Source organism: Fistularia commersonii, chromosome 19, assembly GCF_037954325.1.
Source record: "Fistularia commersonii isolate RoL2024-O1a breed Wild chromosome 19, RoL_Fcom_v1.0, whole genome shotgun sequence".
In the NCBI taxonomy this organism is placed as follows: Eukaryota; Metazoa; Chordata; class Actinopteri; order Syngnathiformes; family Fistulariidae; genus Fistularia; species Fistularia commersonii.
In genome coordinates, this window is record NC_141302.1 from 10,001 (window position 1) to 32,500 (window position 22,500).

Below are 22,500 nucleotides of genomic sequence, written 5' to 3' on the forward strand. Positions count from 1 at the left end.
AGGAGGGTGAGAATGATCAATACAGGTTGGCGAAACAGAGATAAAGATGGAAAGGATGTACAACAGGTCCGGGTGATTAAGGATAGAGAGAGCAATGTATTGACAGATGCTAGAAGATGGAAAGAGTACTTGGAAGAGCTGATGAATGTGGAAAATGAACGAGAGGCAAGGGTAGAAGAGGTGACTATTGTAAACCACAAAGTAGCACAAATTAGTGAAAGTGAAGTGAGGAAGGCATTGAAGAGTGGAAAAGCAGTTGGTCCTGATGATATACCTGTGGAGGTGTCTAGGAGAGGCAGCGGTAGATTTTCTGACTAGATTATTCAACAGGATCTTAGAGAGTGAGAAGATGCCTGAAGAATGGAGACAAAGTGTGATGGTGCCTATTTTTAAGAATAAAGGGGATGTGCAGAATTGTGGCAACTATAGAGGGATAAAGTTGATGAGCCATACAATGAAGTTATGGGAAAGAGTAGTGGAAACTAGACTGAGAGCAGAAGTCAGCATTTGTGAACAGCAGTATGGCTTCATGCCAAAGAAGAGTACTACAGATGCAGTATTTGCGGTGAGAATGCTATAGAAAAGTACAGAGAAGGCCAGAGGGAGCTGGTTTGTGCTTTTGTAGACCTAGAAAAAGCATATGACAGAGTTCCAAGAGAGGAGCTCTGGTATTGTATGAGGAAGTCTGGAGTGGCAGAGAAGTATGTTAGACTGGTGCGGGACATGTATGCTAGCTGTGAGACACTGGTGCGGTGTGCTGTAGGGGTAACAGAGAAGTTCAAGGTTGGGCTCCATCAGGGATCAGCTCTGAGCCCTTTCTTGTTCGCAATGGTGATGGACAGGCTGACAGATGAGGTTAGACAAGAATCCCCATGGACCATGATGTTTGCAGATGACATTGTGATCTGTAGTGAGAGCAGACAACAGGTAGAGGAAAATCTAGAGAGGTGGAGGTATGCTCTACAAAGGAGAGGAATGACAGTTAGTCCCACCAAGACAGAATCTATGTGTGTGAATGAGAGGAACTCAGGTGGAACGGTGAGGCTACAGGGAGTGGAGATCAAGAAGCTGGAGGATTTCAGGTCCTTAGGGTTGACAGTCCAGAGCAACAAACACTGTGGAAAAGAGGTGAAGAGACGGGTTCAAGCAGGTTGTAATGGGTGGAGAAAAGTGTCAGGGGTACCAAGAGATAGAAGACTTTCAGCCAGAATGAAAGTAAAGGTGTACAAGACAGTGGTGAGACCAGAGATGATGTTTGGACTAGAAACTGTTACAATGACCAAAAGACAGAAGGCAGAACTAGAGGTTGCAGAGATGAAGATGTTGAGGTTCTCTTTGGGAGTGACAAGGACGGATAGGATCAGGAATGAGTCTATCAGAGGAACAGCACATGTTAAATGTTTTGGAGAGAAGGTCAGAGAAGCCAGACTGAGATGGTTGGATCATGGACAGAGGAGGGATAGTTAATATATTAGTAGACGGATGCTGGAATTGGAGCTGCCAGGCAAGAGGTCTCGAGGAAGACCAAAGAGAAGATTTATGGACGTAGTGAGAGAGGAGGACACAGAGAACAGGGTTAGATGGAGAAAGTTGACTCGCTGTGACGACCCCTGAAGGGAAAAGCCGAAAGAAGATCAGACTTGCAAAATAACTGAAGTCTCTAGGCCTCAATCAGAAAAGAAATTAACTCACTTATAAAATTTAACGATGGTGTCGTCATACCAGTAAGTTCATCAGATGCATTATCAGCTATTACAATGGGGGAGAAGGGTGTCAGACTTTGCACCACGAGGACAACTAAGCAAGGCAGACCAACCCCGACACACAGTAGGGAAATTGCTTGGTTTTAATTGTAAACACAGGACAGTCTCTAGGAAATGGCAGAGTAGGCAAACACTAGAAACATGGACTCAGGAATACATACTAGACATGGCATCAGGGACAGAGCAATTTAAAGAAGCAGCCACTAAAAGCTCAGTAAAACATAAAATTATACCCAATTGGAAAACACAATGAAGGGGCTGAGAGGGGAAACCAGTGCTGGCAATCAGCAAAATCATCATGATATGGGATATTTCGATTCCCAGAGAAAAGCAGTCTCATTTTGCCTGCATTGACCGGTGCGTTTGGCAAAGTGACAAAGCTTCTTGGTTATGCCAAGACCTCTCCCCATGAGGCAACCAGGCAAGGCCAACCACCTGACAGGGGCTGGTGTAGAACTGGACCGTTTTGAATTGTGAACACAGGACAGTCTCCATAAGGAGGAAACGGGCACAAGTCATGGCAACGGACACTAACATGACATGGAAACAGGAATACTGAGCACCCATAAGTCAGGACAGAGCAATTCCAAATGACTGCACGACAGACCCCTCCTTACTCTCCCATCGATTGAAATTTGGGCATTGTAACAAATGTAAAGACACGAAATGGGTGGTCCACATTTGGAGGTCCGGGGGCAGAACCAACCTAAGGCTCTGTCTAGTAGGGACTAATGAGTTATAGTGAATTTAAGAGTAGTTTCAGACTGCATATTGCAAACGGATCTCCGACAGCTCGGAGAGACGGCGACCGGGGAAGAGCGGGCTGGCAACCCAATCTGTGTTCACCGTGAGGAGGACACCCAATCAAGCTATGACGAACTCAATGGAGAGATACCCCCAGGGGTTCCCAAGAGGGGGGGAGGATGAGCCCCTAACCCCAATAGGACGGATTCATTGGTAACAGACCAAAGCAATGGAGAAACGACTACAAGCTCACAGTGTATTTGTGGAAAGGTTTGCAAAAACATGCACGGCTTGAAAATCCACCAAGCAAAGAAAAAGTGCTTGGGGGGGAGCAGGAGCAACACAACGCACAGGTGTTCCACCTGGTGAGACGCAGGAGGGGCCTTGCCCGGAGTCACCCCACAGTGCTCGGAACCTCCAAGTGTTGCCCTTGCGCTCCTCGAGCATCTATTCAGAGTGGCGGATCAAGAGGCCAGCAGCTACCATGACTTCACTACGGAAGCAGTTCGACGATGATGTGGACCAAATCCTGGAGACTGTGTCAAAAGGAGGCAGAAGCTGCAAGAAATGGCGGCAATCATTGTTGGCATAGCGGTAGAACGGTCTGGCGAAGAGCAGAAGAAAAGATCGGGAACATCCTACGCAAGGAACCACAGAGCAGAGAAGATCCACCTCATCAGAAGGGAGATGAGAGCGCCAGTATAAGGAGGCAGGAGAGGAGGAGCGATCTGGCCTAACCCAATTGATGGCCATCCACCGGAAGAGGATAAGGGTCCTACACCGAGCAGTGGCGGCGGCGACGTGAGAGGGCTCGTAAACGAACGGCCTTTACCAAGAACCCCTTCAAGCTCACAAAAGACCTACTAGGCCAGAAACACAGTGGCGAACTTACCTCTTCAAGGGAAGACATCGATCAAGACCTCTCACACATGTTCTGCGACCCCAGAAAAGAAATGGAGCTGGGAGACTGCGACATCCTCATTGATTCCCCTGAACCAGAGGTGCAGTTTGACATGTCGGAGCTGAGGCTAATTGAAATCAAGGAGGTTGTCCATAAAGGCAGAGCATGCTCTGCTCCAGGACCAAGCGGCACTTCGTACAAAGTGTCCAAAAACTGCTTATGCGTCTGTGGAAAATTCTGAGAGTCTTCTGGAGAAAGGGGAAGATACCAGAGCAATGGCGAAGGGCCAAAGGAGTATGGATTCCGAAGGAAGAAGGCTCCACCCAGCTTGATCAGTTCCGCATCATCTCCCTCCTATGCGTTCAATCAAAGATCTTTTTCAGCACTATCACCAAGAGACTGGGCTCAAACCTGGCTAGAAACACCTACATATCAGTTCAGAAAGGTGGCGTGTCAGGGATGCCAGGCTGTGTGGAGCACACAGGGGTAGTGACGCAGCAAATCCAGGAGGCCAGAGAGCAGAGGGGCAATTTGTCAGTGTTATGGCTCAACCTGGCCAATGCATTCAGCTCCTTACCCCATAAGTTACTCCAGCCCACTCTAGTGAAACATCATGTGCCGAGCAGATGTAGAGACCTCATCACTGAGTACTACAACAACTTCAGCATGAGGGTTTCTTCAGGATCAATTGCATCCAGCTGGCACAAGGTGGAGACTGGCATCATCACAGGGTGTACCATCTCTGTGACATGATTCTCCCTGGCCATGAATATGCTCACCAAGTCTGCTGAGCCAGAGTGCAGAGGGCCCTGATGAGCTCTGGACAACGACAGCCACCCATTAGGGCATTTATGGATGACCTAACGGTCACCACAGAATCAGTTCCTGGATGTCGGTGGATTCTGAAGGGGCTAAAGAAGATGATGGTGTGGGCCCGAATGAGCTTCAAACCTGCCAAATCTAGGTCGATGGTGCTCAGGAAAGGGAAGATAGACGACAAGTTCCGCTTCAACATCGCAGGTGAAGCTATCCCTACAATCTCAGGGAGGCCAGTCAAGAGTCTGGGCAAGATGTTTGACAGCTCTCTCAAAGATGCAGCATCCATCCAGACAGCTTGTGGTGAGTTGGATGTGTGGTTGAAGACTGTGGGCAAGTCCAGTCTACCTGGAAAATTCAAGGCTTGGGTCTACCAGCCCGGCATCCTCCCCAGGATCCTGTGGCCGTCCCACTCTCCATAGTAGAAATCCTGGAGAGGAAAGTCAGTAGCCACCTCTGGAGATGGCTGGGGTTACCAAAGAGCCTGAGCAGCATTGCTCTATGGGCACAACAACAAACTGCAACTGCCCTTCAAGTCCTTGGAGGAGGAGTTCAAGGTAACCAGAGCCAGAGAGGTGGTGCTGTACAGGGATTCCAGCGATCTGAAGGTGGCTAATGCTGGAATCCAGGTAAGGACGGGCAGAAAGTGGAAGGCAGAAGAGGCCGTACAAACAGCTGAAGCTAGGCTGCGCCATAAGACTCTGGTGGGAGTCGTCACACGGGGCCGAGCTGGCCTAAGTTCCTTCCCAACCCCCCAAATGAACATCAGGGGGAAGGAGAGGAGGCACCTGGTCCAAGAGGAGGTGAGAGTGGCTCTGGAGGAATCGAGATCTTGCTGGGCGGTGGGCATGAGACATCAGGGAGCCTGGACAAGATGGGTAAATGCGCTTGAGAGGAAAGTTACCTGGTCTGAGATCTGGAAAGCTGAGCCTCATCGCATCAACAGCATAAACAGAAAAAAGAATGCATCAGAAAAATAAAAATGAAATTATGAACCTTGTTCACACCGGTTTCTCAAACCCAGAATCAGCCAGGTACTAACAATCAAAAGAGGCTGTCACCCGGTGACTCACTGGCTCTTAATGTATAAAACTTATCCAGTCATTACAGGATCAGAGGAAAATCAAATGAGAATGGTGTCACCTTTGGATAACACTTTAAATTGTGGGCCCACACTTGCACACCAACTGGTGATCAGATAAAAGAATTAAAGAAAAATAAACCCCCAGTTGCAGGCCTGATCGACGCTGAAGAACGTCGGAGCCAAAAAAAACGTATAGGCCCTTTAATTTGGTTGGTAGGAGAAAAATAAGAAATGCAGCCTCAGGGCAGCACTGGGGGGCACAGAGCAGTGTCTCCCTGTGCCGGTCCCAAGCCCGGATAAATGGGGAGAGTTGCATCAGGAAGGGCATCCGGTGTAAAACTTTTGCCAAAACCAAACATGCGAGTCAACCATAACCGTATCATACCGGATCGGTCGTGGACCGGGTTAACAACGACCGCCATTGGTACTGATGACCTACAGGGTACTAATGGAAATTGGGCTACTGTGGGTCAAAGAACAAGAACAAGAAGAAGAGGAGGAGTGCGTGTTCGGAAGCAGAGAGAGAGGAGGAAAGGAAAGAGTCTGGGACTGAGAGTAGGGACTTTGAATGTTGGGACTATGACAGGAAAAGGTAGAGAGTTGGTCGACATGATGCAGAGAAGGAAGGTGGATATACTGTGTGTCCAGGAGACCAGGTGGAAAGGTAGTAAGGCTAGAAGCTTAGGAGCAGGCTTTAAGTTATACTATTATGGTACTGACAAGAAGAGAAATGGAGTAGGAGTTATCTTGAAGGAGGAGTTTGTTAGGAACATCCTAGAGGTGAAAAGAATGTCAGATAGACTTATGAATCTGAAACTGGAAATTGAAGGTGTGATGCTCAATGTTGTTAGTGGCTATGAACCACAGGTGGGATGTGAATCTGAAGAGAAGGAGAAGTTCTGGAATGAGTTAGATGAAGTGATGCAGAATATTCCCAGAAATGAGAGAGTGGTCATTGGTGGCGACTTCAATGGGCATGTTCGTGAAGGCAATAGAGGGGATGAAGAAGTGAGCAGATGGGCAGATTTGGTATCCAGGATAGGAATGCAGAGGGACAGATGGTGGTAGATTTTGCAAAAAGGATGGAAATGGCTGTTCTGAACACCTTTTTCCAGAAAAAACAGGAACATAGGGCATCTTATAAAAGCGGAGGTAGGAGCACGCAGGTAGACTACAACTTGTATAGACAAGGTAACCTGAAAGAGATCAGTGACTGCAAAGTAGTTGTAAGTGAGAGTGTAGCCAGACAGCATAGGATGGTGGTTTGTAGGATGACTCTGGTGACAAGGAAGATAGAGCACAGGACAAAGTGGTGGAAACTGAAAAGGGAGGAGTGTTGCATGGTTTTAAGGGAGGAGTTGAGAAAGGCTCTGGGTGGTCAGGGTGAGCTTCCAGATGATTGGACAACTACAGCTAGTGTTATCAGGGTGACAGGTAGAAGAGTACTTAGTGTGTCATCTGGAAGGAAAGTAAATAAGGAGACTTGGTGGTGGAATGAGGAAGTGCAGGAGTGTATACAGAGAAAGCGGTTAGCGAAGAAGAAGTGGGACACTGAGAGGACTGAAGAGAACAGACAGGAGTTCAGGGAGAGGCGGCGAAAGGTAAAGATAGAGTGAGGGAAGATATGAAGGTAGTTGGCGTGAGAGAGGAGGATACAGAGAATAGGGTTGGATGGAGAAAGTTGATTCGCTGTGGCGACCCCTGAAGGGAAAAGCCGAAAGAAGAAGAAGAAGGTAGGGGAAAAATAAGAGGCGAATTCTCCCTCTTTGAGCAGAGTCAGTAAACAAAATGAAGCGGAGTACTCACTCTTTGAGAAGAATCAATGTCAGCGTTCTTTACTTCACCTCCTGACAGTGCAGACTGGAGGAGTCGGCTGAGGCGGCAGGCGGGAAGGGATGGTCGCCGTTCCCCTCGTCGCCAGAGGAGCTACCAGGCTTTTCCTGGTCACCTGGAGCGCTATCTGGGCTGGCGTGGATTGTCGTCCACGGTTAGCGATCCGGTTAGCTTAGCCAGCTAACTAAAACGATCCAGTTACCTTAGCCAGCTAACTAACACGACGGCAAAGTCCATCTTTGGCGTCGTCAATGTGTGTTTTTTTCTTGTCGCGCAGGTACAGTGTTTGACCGCTCGGCGCTTTACTTCAAGCAGGTCCTGAACTTTTTCAGTCCAGAAAGTCCAGCAGGTGCAGCTCTCCTGCTCCTTCTCGTCTCTCCCTCACACCTAAACCTGGTTGCACCTGAACCTGGTTGCACCTCACCCTGCCTTCCTCCCGCCCCCCAGCCAACTGGAAACAGAACAACTGACGAGACGATTCAATGCCCAATCACAGGTTGCAAAAGAAACGCTGCGAGTTGCATACTCCACCACAAGATGCTTTGATTGGTACAAAACAACAACAAAAAATATAATACAAATCTCTACAGCAAAATTACTTTTAACATGAACAAAACAGTAGAATCTAAAAATACTGAAATTCCTTGACACCAAAACAAAAATATATGATTAAAGAAATACCAAATTTCCCAGGGTTACATGTACAACTCTGGATCTCCAGGGGCTCCGCGCCAACGTTCCGGGAATCCTCATCTAAAGCCAGTGCATAATTGCTGGCCTGGAACCCCCCCACATTACCCCCACCTTGACTCACACTCATTCTCATGTGCATGTCTGAAGCTCCCGGAGCTCCTCGCCGACATCCCGGGATCCCCCCCGGGATCCCCCCCCCCCGCATTCGCGCGCGCACACACACACACACACAGGCGCTACGACTCTAAACACGTGCGATGTTCTATAATGAAGATAAGCATCTTTTAACAATACATTCATACATTTTCAAAGGGGGGGGACAAACCTCTTTTCTTTTTTTCGCTGCGGTGTCCCCGTCGTCGTCCGGCCCCGGGAGTCTCTGCTTGTGTCGTATTTGATGGTGGATATGTTGCGTTTAAGTTTGCAGCGTCTTCGTTTTCTATTTTTCGGAAGGAATTCACAAGTTTGCCTTGTTTGAATTGTCTTTTATTTTCTTCTTCACAGCTCCGGGAATCAACATCGCTTAACCATGGCACATGTACAGTACAAAGTGAGGGAAAAATTCCCGCCAGCACCGCTATACCAAAAAAAAAAAAACACTGACGTAAAAGTTAACGTCAAGTTAGCTGAACAGTCGCGAAAAACTAAAACAAGTCCCAAACCTTGTCATAAAGTGCCATACATTTCCTGAGAGTAGATACAAATACAACATATGTATACTAGAATGTAAACTCAAATAAAACTAACGAGATCACCTATCTCAACAGGATACGTCGGTGCCCCTGGTATTCCCGAACCGCGGGGCTTAGTTTAGGGCGGTCCGGACGGCTCGCGTCCCCGGTATTCTCCGTCCCGCCGTTCTCTTAGCGTGCACGTTGCCCGACGGGAACCAGGAGGAAGTGAAGACCTTTATGGCTCCCAGCGGCGTCAACCAACCGCTGACGGATTCCACATAACCCTTATCCTTATCATCACTCTTATACTAACCCCTAACCCTCGTGACAAAATGTACCCAATTTATTTTAACATTTTTAAAGAGTGCGGTTCAGACCTGCTCTACATGGAAAGTATCACGAGACACTTTGACGCTTTCTAAATAAAATCTGACCTGACATGACAAAAAACACTTTCTATTTATTGTTGTTTACTAAGACACTTTATAGTTTCACTTTATAGTTTCACTGAGACACTTTATAGTTTATAGCTCATTTTTATTTCTAATTCTGCCTTTTTCTTTTTATTATTTATTACTGTTGTTTTTTCTGTAACTCTGGCACAATTTCCTTCGAGATTAATAAAGTTGTTCTTATCTTATCTCTTATCTTATGTAGACAGCAAGTCTTCAACACACATACAGGTGGCCAGGTATGTCGAGACATCCAAAGATTTGTCAGCCAATGCTCCGATTGTGCCATGGCAAAAACCCCTCGTTACCTACCAGCAGGGAAGCCGGAACCCTTGCCAATTCCAAATAGACCCTGGTCCCATCTCGCCATTGATTATCCCACAGACCCCCCCCCAATGTATCTACGAGCATCCTAGTGGTCATGGATCGTTTCTCAAAGGCATGCAAATTGATCCCCATGAAAGGAGTTCCTACAGCACTGGAGACAGCAGAAGCCCTCTTCACCCAGGTCTTCCGGAACTTTGGACTGCCGGAGGACATTGTTTCTGACCGAGGACCACAGTTCATCCAGGTTTTGGCGTGCCTTCCTTCGCCTACTGGGGGTGACCGTGAGCTTGTCATCTGGTTACATCCAAAGACCAATAGACAAACAGAACGCAAGATCCAAGAGGTATGCCGCTTCCTCCGAACTTACTGCCAGCGCCACCCTGCAAACTGGAGTCAATTCCTTCCCTGGGCAGAATATGCTCAGAATTCCCTCCGGCAGCCAACCACCGGGTCGACACATTCCAGTGCGTGCTCAGCCACCAACCACCCATGTTTCCCTGGACAGGAGAATCTTCAGAAGTCCCTGCAGTCGATCAGTGGTTCAAGGAGAGTGAGAGTGTGGGCCAGAGCCCGCCAACATTTGCAAAGGGGCTCGCCGCCGCTGTGCTGATGCTCACAGAGTACAGGCCCCTACTCATGCAGTGGGGCAGAAAGTGTGGCTCTCGACACAGGATCTTCAGATGAAACACCCCTGCAAAAAACTCAGGCCGAGATATATCGGTCCCTTCATGATCTCCCACCGGATCAATCCCGTTACCTTTCGCCTTCAGCTCCCACCTGAGTATAAAATTCACCCAGTGTTTCATGTGTCTCTGTTTAAACCTTGTTACTCACCTGAATCTTCATCCTCTGCAGACCCTGGGGTTGCTGTGCCTCCTCCATGGCCTCTCCTCCTGGATGAGGGTCCCATCCATGTAGTCCGCCAGATCCTCCAATCTCAACGCCGCCGGGGTCAACTTGAGCACCTGGCCGACTGGGATGGGTACAGGCCAGAGGAACGCTCCTGGGACTACGCCCTGGACCAGTCGTTCTCAGGGCCTCAGATCATGTTTGTGGATTGTATGAGGAGACCCATGCAGAGGTGGGGAGAACATACAGGAATCAAACCAGCCTCCTCCTTGCTGTGAAGCAGAAGAGCTGACCACTGTGCGACCCTGCCTGAGACAGAGCTCTTCACTGATATTTCCACACCAGCAGATTGAAACAGGGACTTGAAGAAGCTGTAGTTCTGGAAAAAAATTGGACGCCTCGGAGAGTATGGAAGGAGTCGAGGTAAACATTTTCAGCAGATTTGGACAAACACACGTCCTGAGTCTGCAGTGTCCTGAAAACCTTGTTCTGTCAGCAGTTTATTTTCAAGATGTAACTCTATCCTGGAGACCAAACCTGCCCACTACTTCTTCATCACCTTTCTCCTGCGACGTGTGCACCAATGGCCACTCTCGCCCCTGGAGATATTCTGCATCACTTCATCTAACTCACTCCAGAAGTTCTCCTTCTCCCATCCCACCTGTGGTTCATGGGCACCGACAACTTCACACCTTCGGCTTCCAGCTCCAGACTCATCAGTCTATCTGACCTTCTTTGCTCCTCTGGAACTTTCCTCAAATTCCTCCAAGAGGACTCCTTCTCCATCAGGACCATGATAGTACAACTTAAGACCCGCTCCTAAACGTCTAGCCTCGCAACCTTTCCAGCTGGTTTCTTGGACTCAGTATCTTTACATTCCTTCTCTGCATCTTTTCCATCCCTCATCTCATCATCCATCATCCATCTCCTCTCACTCTGGCCTTTCCTCTTCTCTTTCTGCTTCAGAACCTGCCTTCTTCCACCCGCAGTAGCCCAAGTCCCACTGGTACCCTGTAGTTCATCAGGACCATTGGCAGTTGCTGTTAACCTGAGCCTCCTCTGATTCGATATGAGGTTTGTAGGTCAATTTGCATATTTGGCTTTGGCACGAGATTTATACCGGACACCCTTCCTGACACAACCCTCCGCAACGGTTGCTGCTTGAGACCGGCTCAGGGACATTAGGCCCCCTGAGGTTGCATCGGACTCCAGAGGAGCAGACCTCACTGGCGTACGGTGTCCAGTGAGACGAAAAGCAACGTCCGTCCAACTCCCGATATTACAACGGCGATGCCCAGTGGCCGGGTTGGGCACTTAGGCCAGTGCCTCAGGACGGACTTGACCACCTGGTCACCGGGAGGCTCTCCTTGACACTTGGCCTTTTAACCGGGACATTTTTAAATCTGATGGTCTCTGGTACAAATCTGGAGAACAATGGAACTTGAGCAAAATAAATAACAGATGTGTGGAATATGTGATTTGAAAATTGAAATACCATCTCTTTTGAGATGTTCCAGTTCCGCCCTCGGGTCGGTGAAGCGTCCGCAGGACCACGACCCGCTACAATCACATGTGCAGATTACAGACAGAGTGGAAGGAAAAACTTCCAATCCTTCATCAGAATTGCCCCAATTGCCCCTCGGGGACAAATAAAGTTTTTTCTGATTCTGAGAACCCTCAGTCCAACCTGTACAGGTGATGGTTCCACACCTCCAGGGCACAAATCGCTGGAGACACACCGCGGAGCCTTAGGTTTACCAGACAAAATCATTTATTAAAACCCCACAACTGAAATAATTTAATGCAGTTTGTACAAAGCCGGCCTGGAGTCGTCTCTGGAAACACGTTGACCTGGAGACGCAGGGTTTCCACCGACGGAGACCAACGCTCTCCCAGTAACAATGGACATCTAAAGATCTCTAGCGCTTTCATAAATGATGGTGGCGCCCCTGAAGGTTGAACCTCACAGTTGACAGTTACAGTCTCTTCTGATCACACACACGCACACAAACACACACACACTTTGCATAGGTTCAGGTCAGTGTGACGATAAAAGGCAACACGGTGATGATATTGTTCGTAAAGAGGCTGTTTTTCAAATGTCAGGCTACGACATCGAGAAATAACGTGAAAGGCCCATGAGCCATGTGACCTTAGGCGTCCAATCAGAAACACTCAGGAGCAAACGCACTTCCACATGTTTCTGCATCGCGTTCCTACGCTTTGTGTGTGTATATGCATGTGTGTGGTAGCGGGGTATTGTTAGGGGTCCACGAAGGACACCATGATGTAGCGGGTCCCCCTGGTGGTGGGCAGCCCCTCGTGGTAGTGGGTCAGGCGTCCAGGGTGCATGAAGGACCAGCCCTTCCTGGGAGACTCCACCTTGCAGTCATAACGCAGGAACCTGCAGCCTCCACCCTACACACACACGCGCACGCACACGCACGCGCGCACACACACGCGCACACACACACACACACGCACACACACACACACACACACACACACACACACACACACACACACACACACACACACACACACACACACACACACACACACACACACACACACACACACACACACACACACACACACACACACACACACCTGGTATTAGCACCTGAGCCCGGCCTGTGACTGGCGGCTGCGGGTATCTCCTGGTACCTCGTAGTCCATGCCCTTGCTGTTTAGGGCGATGTTGATGGTGAAGGTGGAGGAGTCGTGGTGGGGACGAAGAGCAGGCTGCTCATCAGGACGGTAACGGACCACAAAGTTCATGATAGCCTGGGCCTGCAGGTGGAGGAGCGGGGGGGGGGGGGGAGGTGAGGAGGAGGAGAAGGAGGAACGAGGTCTCAGGCAGCAGGGAGGGTCAAGGGGGGGTGGGTATAGGGCGGGCAGCAGGTGTGGAGGCAGCAGGTGTGAGGTGGGGCAGGTGCGGGGGCAGCATGCAGCAGCCCTACCTTGGGGTAGTATCCGGGGTAAAGCTTCTCGGTGACGGGGACGATGAACTCCTTGAGGAACTTGAGCCACTCCTTCTCGAATCCCACCTGGTTCATGTGGATGTCCACCGTGGGAACGTTCTCGTAGCCGCCGGCCAAACGCTCATCCTGGACAAACACGGCTTAGATCCTGAGATGTTCTCCACCTAGAGTTCAGACGGACCTCCGACTGACAACTCACCTTGTGAGAGCCTCCGGACCACTGGCCGTGGGCCTCCATGGTCTCCACCATATGATCGCACATCTTCTCGGAGAAGGCGGGGAACCAGTACACGTCGGGACACGGTTGCTCCACGAAGGTCTTCTCATCCTCAAAGATCCTCGAGTAATTCTCGTGAACATACTTCTCCTTCCAGTCCTGCAGAGACACACCTTCAGCCCGAGAAGGAAACCTCCACCACGCTCACATCTTCTCCTGACTGACCACCGGGTTGTCGAAAATCTGCCACATGTCGGGGTGCAGCCTGGAGGTGTTGAAGTTGGCCGATGATACCAGACGACCAAACTCGTCACGGTTGGAGACGAACATGAAGACGCCCTGGGGACAGAAGATCCCAAGGATATGGGTCAGCTGCCGCTATTGTAGTGAGAAGTTCACGTGGAGGAGAGCTGAAGGTCACAGTGTGTCGTGATGGGAACCTGGTCTCTGATCCTCCTGCAGAACACCATGTCCGGGTCCATGTCCTCGTCCAAGTAGAGGTCCACTTGCTTCAGCTTGGAGCGCAGCAGACTGCCTCTCAGCAGGTAAGCCTGCGAGATGTAGGGCACGTTCCACACGCCTCTGGAACGCACACACGCACGCACACACACGCAAACACACGGTCAGGCCACCAGTCGGTCAGCATCCAGGACGCCGCTGGCTGCTACTCACATTCTCTTCCCCTGGACGATCTCGATGTAGTCCTCTGAGCGGGAGTAGTAGCCTTCAGGACTCAGGGCTCCCCAGAAGTTGCTCCACAGCTTCCCGTGTTTGGACAGCACCGGGGCGATGACCTGCCTGGAGGGTTAGGGTTAGAAACACATATCCATCTGAGGAATAACCTCTGAGAGACCTCAGACGGATCCCAGAGGAACAAACTTAAAGCGCCACCCTCAAAGAGACAACCACAGAGACCCCCTCAGAGGGACCTTAGAGGACAGCCTCAATGTAGCCAACTCAGAGGACAACCTCAGAGGACCTCAGAACACCAGTTAGATGAACAGAACATACCGAATTTTTCGGACTACAAGTCGCAGTTTTTTTCATATTTTGTCCGGGGGTGCGACTTGCGACTTATACTCTGAAGCGACTTATGTCTGAGATAATTGAGCTCTCTTGCTCTGATGTGTGTGTGTCTGCATGTGGGTCTTTAATATATCAGCGATTGTCACACTCACACACACTCGCTCTCACACACACACACACACACACACACATCAAAATTCAGCAGGGGGGGATCATGGCAGAAGTGCGTTGTGAAAAAAGATGCTACCTGCTACTTCTGTACCTATGAAAATTGATAATTTCAACATTCACGGTAACTTACAAAAACAACTGAGAAGGGCTGAACAAAAATGGCACCGAAAAGAAAATAATATTCTGCAGGTTACAAGCCGGAAGTAGTGAAATATGAAGCCAAAAATGGCGATCGAGCAGCAGAAAGAAAGTTTGAAGTTAGTGAGAAACTTGTGAGGGACTGGCGAAAAGCAGAGGTTACTCTTACTGAAATGAAGAAAACTAAAAAAGCTTATCGCGGGCTAACAGCTAGCTGGCCAGGGCTAGAGAAACGAGTTCACACTTGGTGCTTGAACAACGTGCTGCCGGGAGAGGATTGTCAACAGGACAGTTGTGTCTTCACATCTAGGTAGTTGCCAAGGAGATGAATATAAATGACTGTGCGGGAGGACCTTCCTGGTGTTACCGCTTCATGCAACGCAATCGCCTCTCTATCAGAGCAAGGACGCCATCCTGTCAGGATTCAAAAAGGCTGGATTATTTGGAACCGCAAGTGACGATGACTCTGACGTAAGCAAGGTACCGTTAGAAGAGGAAGCGGCGCATTGTCTACCATCGGAGTTGGCAGAGTTGTTCAGAAGTAACACCGAAGAAGTAGATTTCGTTGGATTTAGTGATTAAGAGTGACACAGATTGTTTGGTTGTTGCATGTGCTATATGCTATAGTTATTTGAATGATTCTTGCCCTAATATGTTACATTAGCATAGCCTAGCAGGCACGTTCTCAGTTGGTTGTTTATGCGTCATATAGGCTATGCTAGGCTATACTTATTCAGCCTGTTGTTATCTATTCTATTTTTATTTTAAATTGCCTTTCAAAATGAAATGTCTATTCTAGGTGTTGAATTTTATCAAACAAATTTCCCCCAAAAATGCAACTTATACTCCAGTGCGGCTTATATATGTTTTTTTGGTTCTTTAGTATGCATTTTTGGCTGGTGCGACTTATAATCCGACAGATACGGTAGGTCATCAGAAGGCTGTGAGGTGTTAAGAGTACTTTGACAGGAGTGTGTGTGGGGGGGGGGGGGAGTACGCACTGTGAAGAGATAGTACTATGAGAAGGAGTAGACCAGAAGGTCTTCTCCATGGAGGAGGACACGTACTTGTTCTCCTCGATCAGGATCCTCAGGGTGTCTGGGTTAGTCAATGCAACATCTGAGTCCACGCTGAAGTAATAGTCACAGTCTGGATCCTTCTGGCAGGCCTCGCTGCGCGCGCGCACACGCACACACACACACACACACACACACACACACACACACACACACACACACACACACACACACACACACACACACACACACACACACACACACACACACACACAAACACAAACAAACAAACAAACAAACAAAAAAACAAACAAAAAAACAAACAAAGTTACAGATGGTCCAGATCCTGGTCTAGGCTCACAGCGAGCTGGGGCGCACACACGCACACAAACAAACAAACAAACAAAGTTACAGATGGTCAAGATCCTGGTCTAGGTCCAGGTCCTCCACTCACACGGCCATGCTGCGGGCCTGGGCCTCCTGCAGGTTCTCCTCAGGTCCCACCACCAGGGCGTTGGGGAACAGGGACTTGTGACGCTGCCAGAAGCTCTGGACGTGGCGCTCATGGTACACCACCTGGACCAACGCAGAAGGTAAGAGGAGGACAGGACAATGTGTGTGTGTGTGTGTGTGTCGTACATTGTTGTGGATGAAGAGGCGGATCCTGTCCAGAGGGTAGTTCATGGTGGTCAGCCGGTCCAGGAACTCATCCATGAAGGGCGTCGGGTGCTCAATGAACACGGCCAGGTAGACCAGCGGCATCTCCTCCTCCTGGAGACAGGCAGGGTGAGACAGCGGGTCGAGGACGGGAGTCTGAGGAGCCTAGGGAAACTAAGGAACCCGAGGAGCGTGCAACCTACGTCCTGGAAAAAGAGCAGTTCGTGGTCGCAGACGCCGCACCCGCCCTCGTAGGTCCACGCTGTGGGCACGTAGTTCCCCAGGTAGTTGAGCTGCAGCTGGGAGAGAAGAACGTCACAAGAACATGAGCCTCAGTCCCTCAGCACGGGCAGGGGCTGCAACAAGTCTGCACCTTGGTGGGTCCGTTCCCATGGATGATCACAGGGAGTGTGTCGTAGGCCACGTTCCTCGCCCTGACCTTCGCCTTCTCAAACTTCAGGACCACTTCATCTAAGAGGACATTCAGGTGGGGATTCCATGAGAACTTTTCTGGCAGAGGGTGTGTGTGTGTGTGTGTGTGTGTGTGTGTGTGTGTGTGTGTGTGTGTGTGTGTGAAAGAGAGAGACATTGTCTTACCAACAGCTCCATTGAGATTCTGGAAGATCCTGGAGCGATGGTCCAGGGTCATGTTGTACTTGGTCTGAGAAGAAGAAAAGTCCTTTCACTCTGGAGGCGTAAGAGAGGAGGGGTTCCCTCCAATGCCAGTTAGATGGTTAGTGGACCATCGCAGATGAAGCGATCCATCCTGGATGGAGCATTCTATCTAGGGTGGAGCATTCCTCCTGAGTTGGAACATTCCTCCTGATATGGAAGGTTCCTCCCTAGATGGAGAGTTCCATCCGAGATGAGGAACACCTCCAGCAGAGCAGATGTTCGTACCCTCTGCTTCTTGTCCAGGTAGATTTGAGTGTAGAAGAGCTGGTCGTCATCATTGTCTTTGTATTTCCACTGCTGGACTATGGCACTGACATCTGGAGCCAAACCCATGAAGCCTGTGCGCGCACACGCGCACACGCACACACGCACGCGCACGCACATGCACACACACGCGCACACACACACACACACACACACACACACACACACACACACACACACACACACACAACAGCTCAGATTGGATGGCGCCTTCAGAGGCTGACCTCAGGTGGGTGATGTCGGTTCCTGGGCTGAGAACGGAGACCCACCTCCAGAGTTGAGGAACCTCTTCCCAGAGCTCACAGTGGGGTACCTGGAGGCTAACCTCTGGTCAGGCCAGCAGAAGCCCTCAGCAGAGAAGACCACCCGGTGGCCCAGTCGGGTGAACTTCCTCAGAAGCTCCTCTGGGCCGGACGCAAAGATCACATCATAACTGGAATAGAGACGCGGCAGGTTAACAGAGATGGTGTGTTTGTGAGTGCGTGTGTGTGTGTGTGTGTGTGTGTGTGTGTCCAGGAGATCGGGAGGAGGCATGTTCTCCAGGGACAGAAGAACTACAGAGACTCAGGCTGATTAGGAGGACCAGACTCCTGGTATCAACCTGATGAAGATGAAGACGAAGAGTACCTGTCGACGAACAGGATGACCAGATCCTCCTTGTCTGCATGTTTGAGGAGCTCTTTCTTCAACCACCGGACTTTCTGGCCTCCACCCACGGTCCGAGCCACGTCTCCCCCTTGCCACTCCTCGCCCAAACCAAGGATCTGCACGTGAGGAACCACCATCAATACCAACATCATAATCACCACCATCACCTTCATCACCACCACCCTTGTCCTCCTCCTGGTTGTGACTCACCTTCACGGTGTAGTTGAACTCTCTGGCCGTCCTCATAAAGCGTTTGAAGCCATCGGTCTCCTCTGTTGCCGCGGTGACAACCAGCAGGTTTTCTACAAGACATGCAGAAGGTTGAGATCACTGTTCAGATTCTCAAAGCCAGGCCCAGGGGGTCCCCAGAGGTCCCAGAAGGTCCCTGAGGCCTTCACTTCCATCTCCCATCTTTAGCTCCAGCACAGAAACCTGTTTCTGGACATGAAGACACTTTGGGCTTCTTCTCCTTCCACTGTTCTCTTTATGGGTCACTTCAGCCAATCACCTGCCTCCATCCAAACCTTCAGCCAATCACTGCCTCCATCCAAACCTTCAGCAGACTCCATGTCACTGAGTGAGGGCTTCTGGTGCCTCCTTCATAAGATAAACTTTATCGATCCCCAAGGGGGAAATTCCTTTGTCACAGCAGCGTATCAGTTATAATCTCAAAAATAAATATGAATATGAATTATACAATGCAAGTGAGTGGGTGAGGTAATGAGGTTGTCGAAGCCGCACATCAGCCACAGCTGGTGGTGGTGGTTGTCCAGGATAGCTCCCAGTTCCTCCACCCTGCCCACGGCCACCCATTGAAGACGGTCCCGGTTCGGTCCCACCACCGAGCGGTCTTTCCTGTTCATGCTGGGGATTCACCCACTAATCTCCGGGGACCAGCAACTTCCGATCAACCCGATCAATAGCATTACAGGATTTTCTACGGCTGTTACCGTAACAACCCACACAGACACACACTCCACTCTTTTCTGAGGGGGGGTCTGGCCTATTTCAACTCTTCAGCGGGCAGGCCTCCGCCCCCAGCTGTGTGTGTGTGTGTGTGTGTGTGTGTGTGTGTGTGTGTGTGTGTGTGTGTGTGTGTCCAAACAGACACTTCCTGGCAGCCTCCACGTCGGTATTCCCCCCCCCCCCCCCGGCAGGTCCCGTCTGGGACGTGGATCTCGGGGGGAGTTTCGATCGATCACAGTTCGCTCGTCCGATGAAAGTACGCACTTGAGGCGCCGGTGACTCCTTGCCGGTCCGGGTTAGGGGCTCCGCGGAAGGACGGACGTTAAGCCACGGAGAGATGAGGATACGCTCCGGGGCCGGGGGGACCGGGTAACCCGGGGGGCCAGGGGGGACCCGGGGCGGCCCGAGGAGCTCCGGAGCTCCGGCAGCAGCGGCGGGTCATGGCGGCCTGTCTCGCCGGGCAGAAGAGTCCTCGGGCGGCCTTACCTGGAGAGAACCTCCGCTGGTCCGCCGCCACGCAGCTCCGGAGGAGAGCAAGGCTGAGGAGGCTCAGGACGCCGAGGAGAGGAGACATCGTCACCGCGTCGAAGGCTTCGCACCCACGGCCGCCACTCCGTCCGGACTTCCGGACACCAAGTATCGCGATAGCGAGGACCCCCGGGACAAGATGAAATATGTCAACAGGGGCCACGGCGCAGCGCCGCCCAGAACCGAGCGCCAACCAATCAGAACGCCTGTTGGCGACGCACAACCAATCAGCGCGGTCTCTGGATGCGGGCTCAGCCAATCAGAGGTGGACAGATGGGAGGACGAGGCTGTGATTTCAGGGCCGGGATTTGGGTGGAAAGTTGGGGAAAGTTGGAGAGAAACATCTGCCACGTCACAGGATGCGGGGACGAGCCGCGGATCCACGGCTCTGCGATCCGATTGGCCGGAGATCGGTGGGGAACGCACGTATCGATTATCAATCGATAACGTTTCAGGACACGCTTGTTGTCAATTAGAACCCGGAAATCAACACGCGTTTCATCGACTGCGTGCGCGTTTGTGTGCGTGACATCCCGGAGGCGTCACGTTCATAAGCGCGTACACGACGTGGGAACGCGCGGCCCTTCGACGTCTACGTGTGACGTCAGAAAGCGGTTGCCAAGGTAACGTTGCAACAAGGCGAAGCCGACGGATGAGGACCATACAAGAGAAGGTAGACGGGGAGGACAGAGGAAGAGAAGGAGAAGGTAAAGGAGGGACTTAGAGGGGAAGGAGAAGCTATAGGAGGAAGGACATAGAGGAGAAGGTAGACAAGGAGGACGATGGAGCCCGAGAGGAGGCCGCGCTTCTTCACCCCCGCAGAGGTGGCGGCCCACAACACGGCGGCCGACCTGTGGGTGTCCTTCCTGGGCAGGGTCTGCGACCTCACCCCGCTGATGCTGCAGCATCAAGGTGAGCGGGGGCTCCAACCGCTGCCTCTGGTCTGCTGCTCATGGTGGCCACCTGATCCCAGGCAGGAGAACCAGGGTTCCCTGCGGTTTGTGTTCACCATGTTCTGAAGTCCTTCCTGCTTCTGGCATGTCCTTGAGGAGGACAGAGATGTGACGATGTGCTGCTGTTGGCAGGAGATGCCTTGCTGCTGCCCATCATGGAGGCGGCCGGGAGGGACATCAGCAGCTGGTTCGATCCCGAGACCAAAGACGTGAGTGACCTTGCCGGCTGCATGCCCCCGCTCACACACACACACTCATCCGGGCACCTCCGTCCCCAGCTGCGGACCTTCGTCCACCCCCTGACCAGCTGTGTCACCTACTACACCCCCCGGGGTCGGTTCCTGCACGTGCCCCCTGCCGGCCCCCGCTCCGACTGGGCCGGAGACCTGGGCCCCCCCTGGTGGAAGGACTGCCGCTATGAGGTGGGCCTGCTGACCGCCAAGACGCGCTGGGTCCGCGTGGTCAACACTTTGACATCACAGGAGACACAGCTGGAGGTGAGCCCGTTAGCCTAACCTAGCCTAGCCTAGCCTGCTCCTCGTCCCTCAGGCATCCGGCGATCTGATCGCTAGCTTTACTTCTGATTGAAGCTGGAGACTAAGCCAATGCGCTACTGGCCTCCCAGGTTTCTTGCTAGGCGACTGCTGTTCTTGTCAAGTCAGACTAGTCAGCCGAGGCTCTGTGGAGCAGGTCTTTACCACAGCCGTCGGACCGAGGTTCTCCAGGCCCAATTACCTGGAGACCGCAGGGAGGAACCTGGAACAGATCTCGGTTCCGTGTGAGCGCCCCTCTGTCTCAACCGGTCGGGCTGACAGTGAGCATGATGAGGGATGTATGTGCGTGTATGTGCGCACGCACGTTGGAGGCTGGAGTAAGCTAATGTGCTAGCATTGTCCCAGGTGTGCTGCGAGGAGACCCTGGCGGAAATCCGTCACCGTTACGAGCGCTTCAACTCCCACGCCAGCAGCTACACATGGAAACACGGCGGCGAGACATTGGACATGAACAGGACGCTCACCGAGAACGGCGTGCTGGACGACGACCTCCGCCTCCAGGAGCTACGTCTCGACCACGACCTCTTCACCCCCGCCATCCTGCTGCACTTCAACGACGACCTCACCGAGGGCTGACTTCTGACCTAACAGCTGACACGCTACAGCAGGCGTCTAAGCTTGGTCCTGTTTTCTGGTCACAAGGCCAGCCACCGCCAGAGCCGGTCATAGCAGTTTCATGAACAAATATGAGTGTCTGTGTCCTCTTCTGAGGACCAGCTGGATCTCCTTCAATAAAGCTCATTCGATTTCAATCATCTCAACTGAGGCTTGTCAGCCAACTTTATGAAGTGACTATGCACAGGACCAACTGACTGACTGACAGGAGCGGGCTCTTCCCGAAGAATCGTCAATCAATTAATCAAGCTGGCAAAGATCTGACATGTAATCTTGAAGGTTCCTCAGAAGGCTTGGAGAAGATCAGGTCTGGTCCCATAAGGACCTGTGAGGTGGTTATGAGAGGAGAGCCTGCCCCCCACCTTACACCCAGAGTGGGCTGAGACCGTTCTACACCTGTAGAGGCGCTCTGGTACAGGATCATGTGCAATCAAGAGATGATCAATGGTCCACCTGGACCCGGCAGAACTGAAGATGGTTACATCACCAGGGAATGTGAGATCTGGACAATGGACCATGACCCATTTGTTGATGGACCAGTCTTGGACAGGTGCAAATGGACAGGGCTCTAACAGAGAACATGCACTTCCATCCCAGATGTCCTGCTGAACATGAAGGTTCCAGGCGTGGACTGGACCTTCTCTAATCAGCTGGAGGAAGCAGATCCTGGCTTCAGCCTGTGAACTGCTGTCAAGAACTCATCCCCCTCAAACATCGTCTAACACCTGAGGGGGATCGCAACAGTGGTTACCATGGAAACACAGAGGATGCTGTCATATTCCTATTGATTTTTTTTTTATTGGAAATAAGAACATATTATATTGTGTAGTAATAGGCAGTAACACTGGTCCTCCTGACTAACTCACACACACACACAAACACACACACACACACACACACACACACACACACACACACACACAGTCTATAAAATGGACTACAGATGGCTGGA

The 22,500-nt window shown here is 51.1% G+C and overlaps 3 protein-coding genes across 6 annotated transcripts in view; 1 reads left to right on the forward strand and 2 right to left on the reverse strand.

Moving 5' to 3' along the window:
- Positions 1–11,889: 11,889 nt before the first annotated feature.
- Positions 11,890–19,552, reverse strand: plod3 (procollagen-lysine, 2-oxoglutarate 5-dioxygenase 3). Its single transcript, XM_086165439.1, has 18 exons — positions 19,385–19,552; positions 18,143–18,234; positions 17,912–18,048; positions 17,554–17,717; positions 17,246–17,358; positions 16,943–17,006; positions 16,719–16,816; positions 16,549–16,644; positions 16,328–16,459; positions 16,143–16,264; positions 15,740–15,844; positions 14,010–14,135; positions 13,778–13,919; positions 13,563–13,676; positions 13,320–13,496; positions 13,100–13,246; positions 12,804–12,929; positions 11,890–12,554 (listed from the first exon to the last, which is right to left on the reverse strand). Exons 1-18 carry the CDS (start codon positions 19,470–19,472, stop codon positions 12,399–12,401), a joined length of 2,199 nt encoding a protein of 732 aa, XP_086021565.1. The 5' UTR covers positions 19,473–19,552; the 3' UTR covers positions 11,890–12,398.
- Positions 19,553–20,078: 526 nt separating this feature from the next.
- cyb5d1 (cytochrome b5 domain containing 1) lies at positions 20,079–21,516 on the forward strand. 2 transcript variants are annotated; one of them, XM_086165441.1, is made up of 4 exons: positions 20,079–20,338; positions 20,512–20,588; positions 20,658–20,876; positions 21,279–21,516. In XM_086165441.1, the coding sequence occupies exons 1-4, from the start codon at positions 20,209–20,211 to the stop codon at positions 21,507–21,509; spliced, it is 657 nt and encodes a 218-aa protein (XP_086021567.1). In that variant the 5' UTR covers positions 20,079–20,208; the 3' UTR covers positions 21,510–21,516. The 2 variants fall into 2 exon arrangements, with proteins under 2 accessions (XP_086021567.1, XP_086021566.1); XM_086165440.1 differs by having other exon boundaries at positions 20,512–20,876.
- An 810-nt stretch (positions 21,517–22,326) lies between these two features.
- Positions 22,327–22,500, reverse strand: part of LOC147223121 (serrate RNA effector molecule homolog) — a 6,055-nt gene continuing 5,881 nt past the window's right edge. For all 3 annotated transcript variants that reach the window (XM_086165435.1, XM_086165437.1, XM_086165436.1), the window contains one exon: positions 22,327–22,500. This exon is cut by the window's right edge and continues 126 nt beyond it. The gene's annotated coding sequence lies outside the window, so the exon portion shown is untranslated.

Excerpts from the sequence above, each read along its gene's own strand:
- plod3 (XM_086165439.1), bottom strand. The coding sequence starts at position 19,472 with ATGTCTCCTCTCCTCGGCGTCCTGAGCCTCCTCAGCCTTGCTCTCCTC. Across the intron at positions 13,920-14,009 it reads ATCGTCCAGGGGAAGAGAAT|AGGCGTGTGGAACGTGCCCT; the intron begins GTGAGTAGCAGC and ends TGTGCGTTCCAG. Across the intron at positions 13,497-13,562 it reads AGATTTTCGACAACCCGGTG|GACTGGAAGGAGAAGTATGT; the intron begins GTCAGTCAGGAG and ends GTGTCTCTGCAG.
- cyb5d1 (XM_086165440.1), top strand. The coding sequence starts at position 20,209 with ATGGAGCCCGAGAGGAGGCCGCGCTTCTTCACCCCCGCAGAGGTGGCG. Across the intron at positions 20,339-20,511 it reads GCTGATGCTGCAGCATCAAG|GAGATGCCTTGCTGCTGCCC; the intron begins GTGAGCGGGGGC and ends TGCTGTTGGCAG. Across the intron at positions 20,877-21,278 it reads CACAGGAGACACAGCTGGAG|GTGTGCTGCGAGGAGACCCT; the intron begins GTGAGCCCGTTA and ends GCATTGTCCCAG.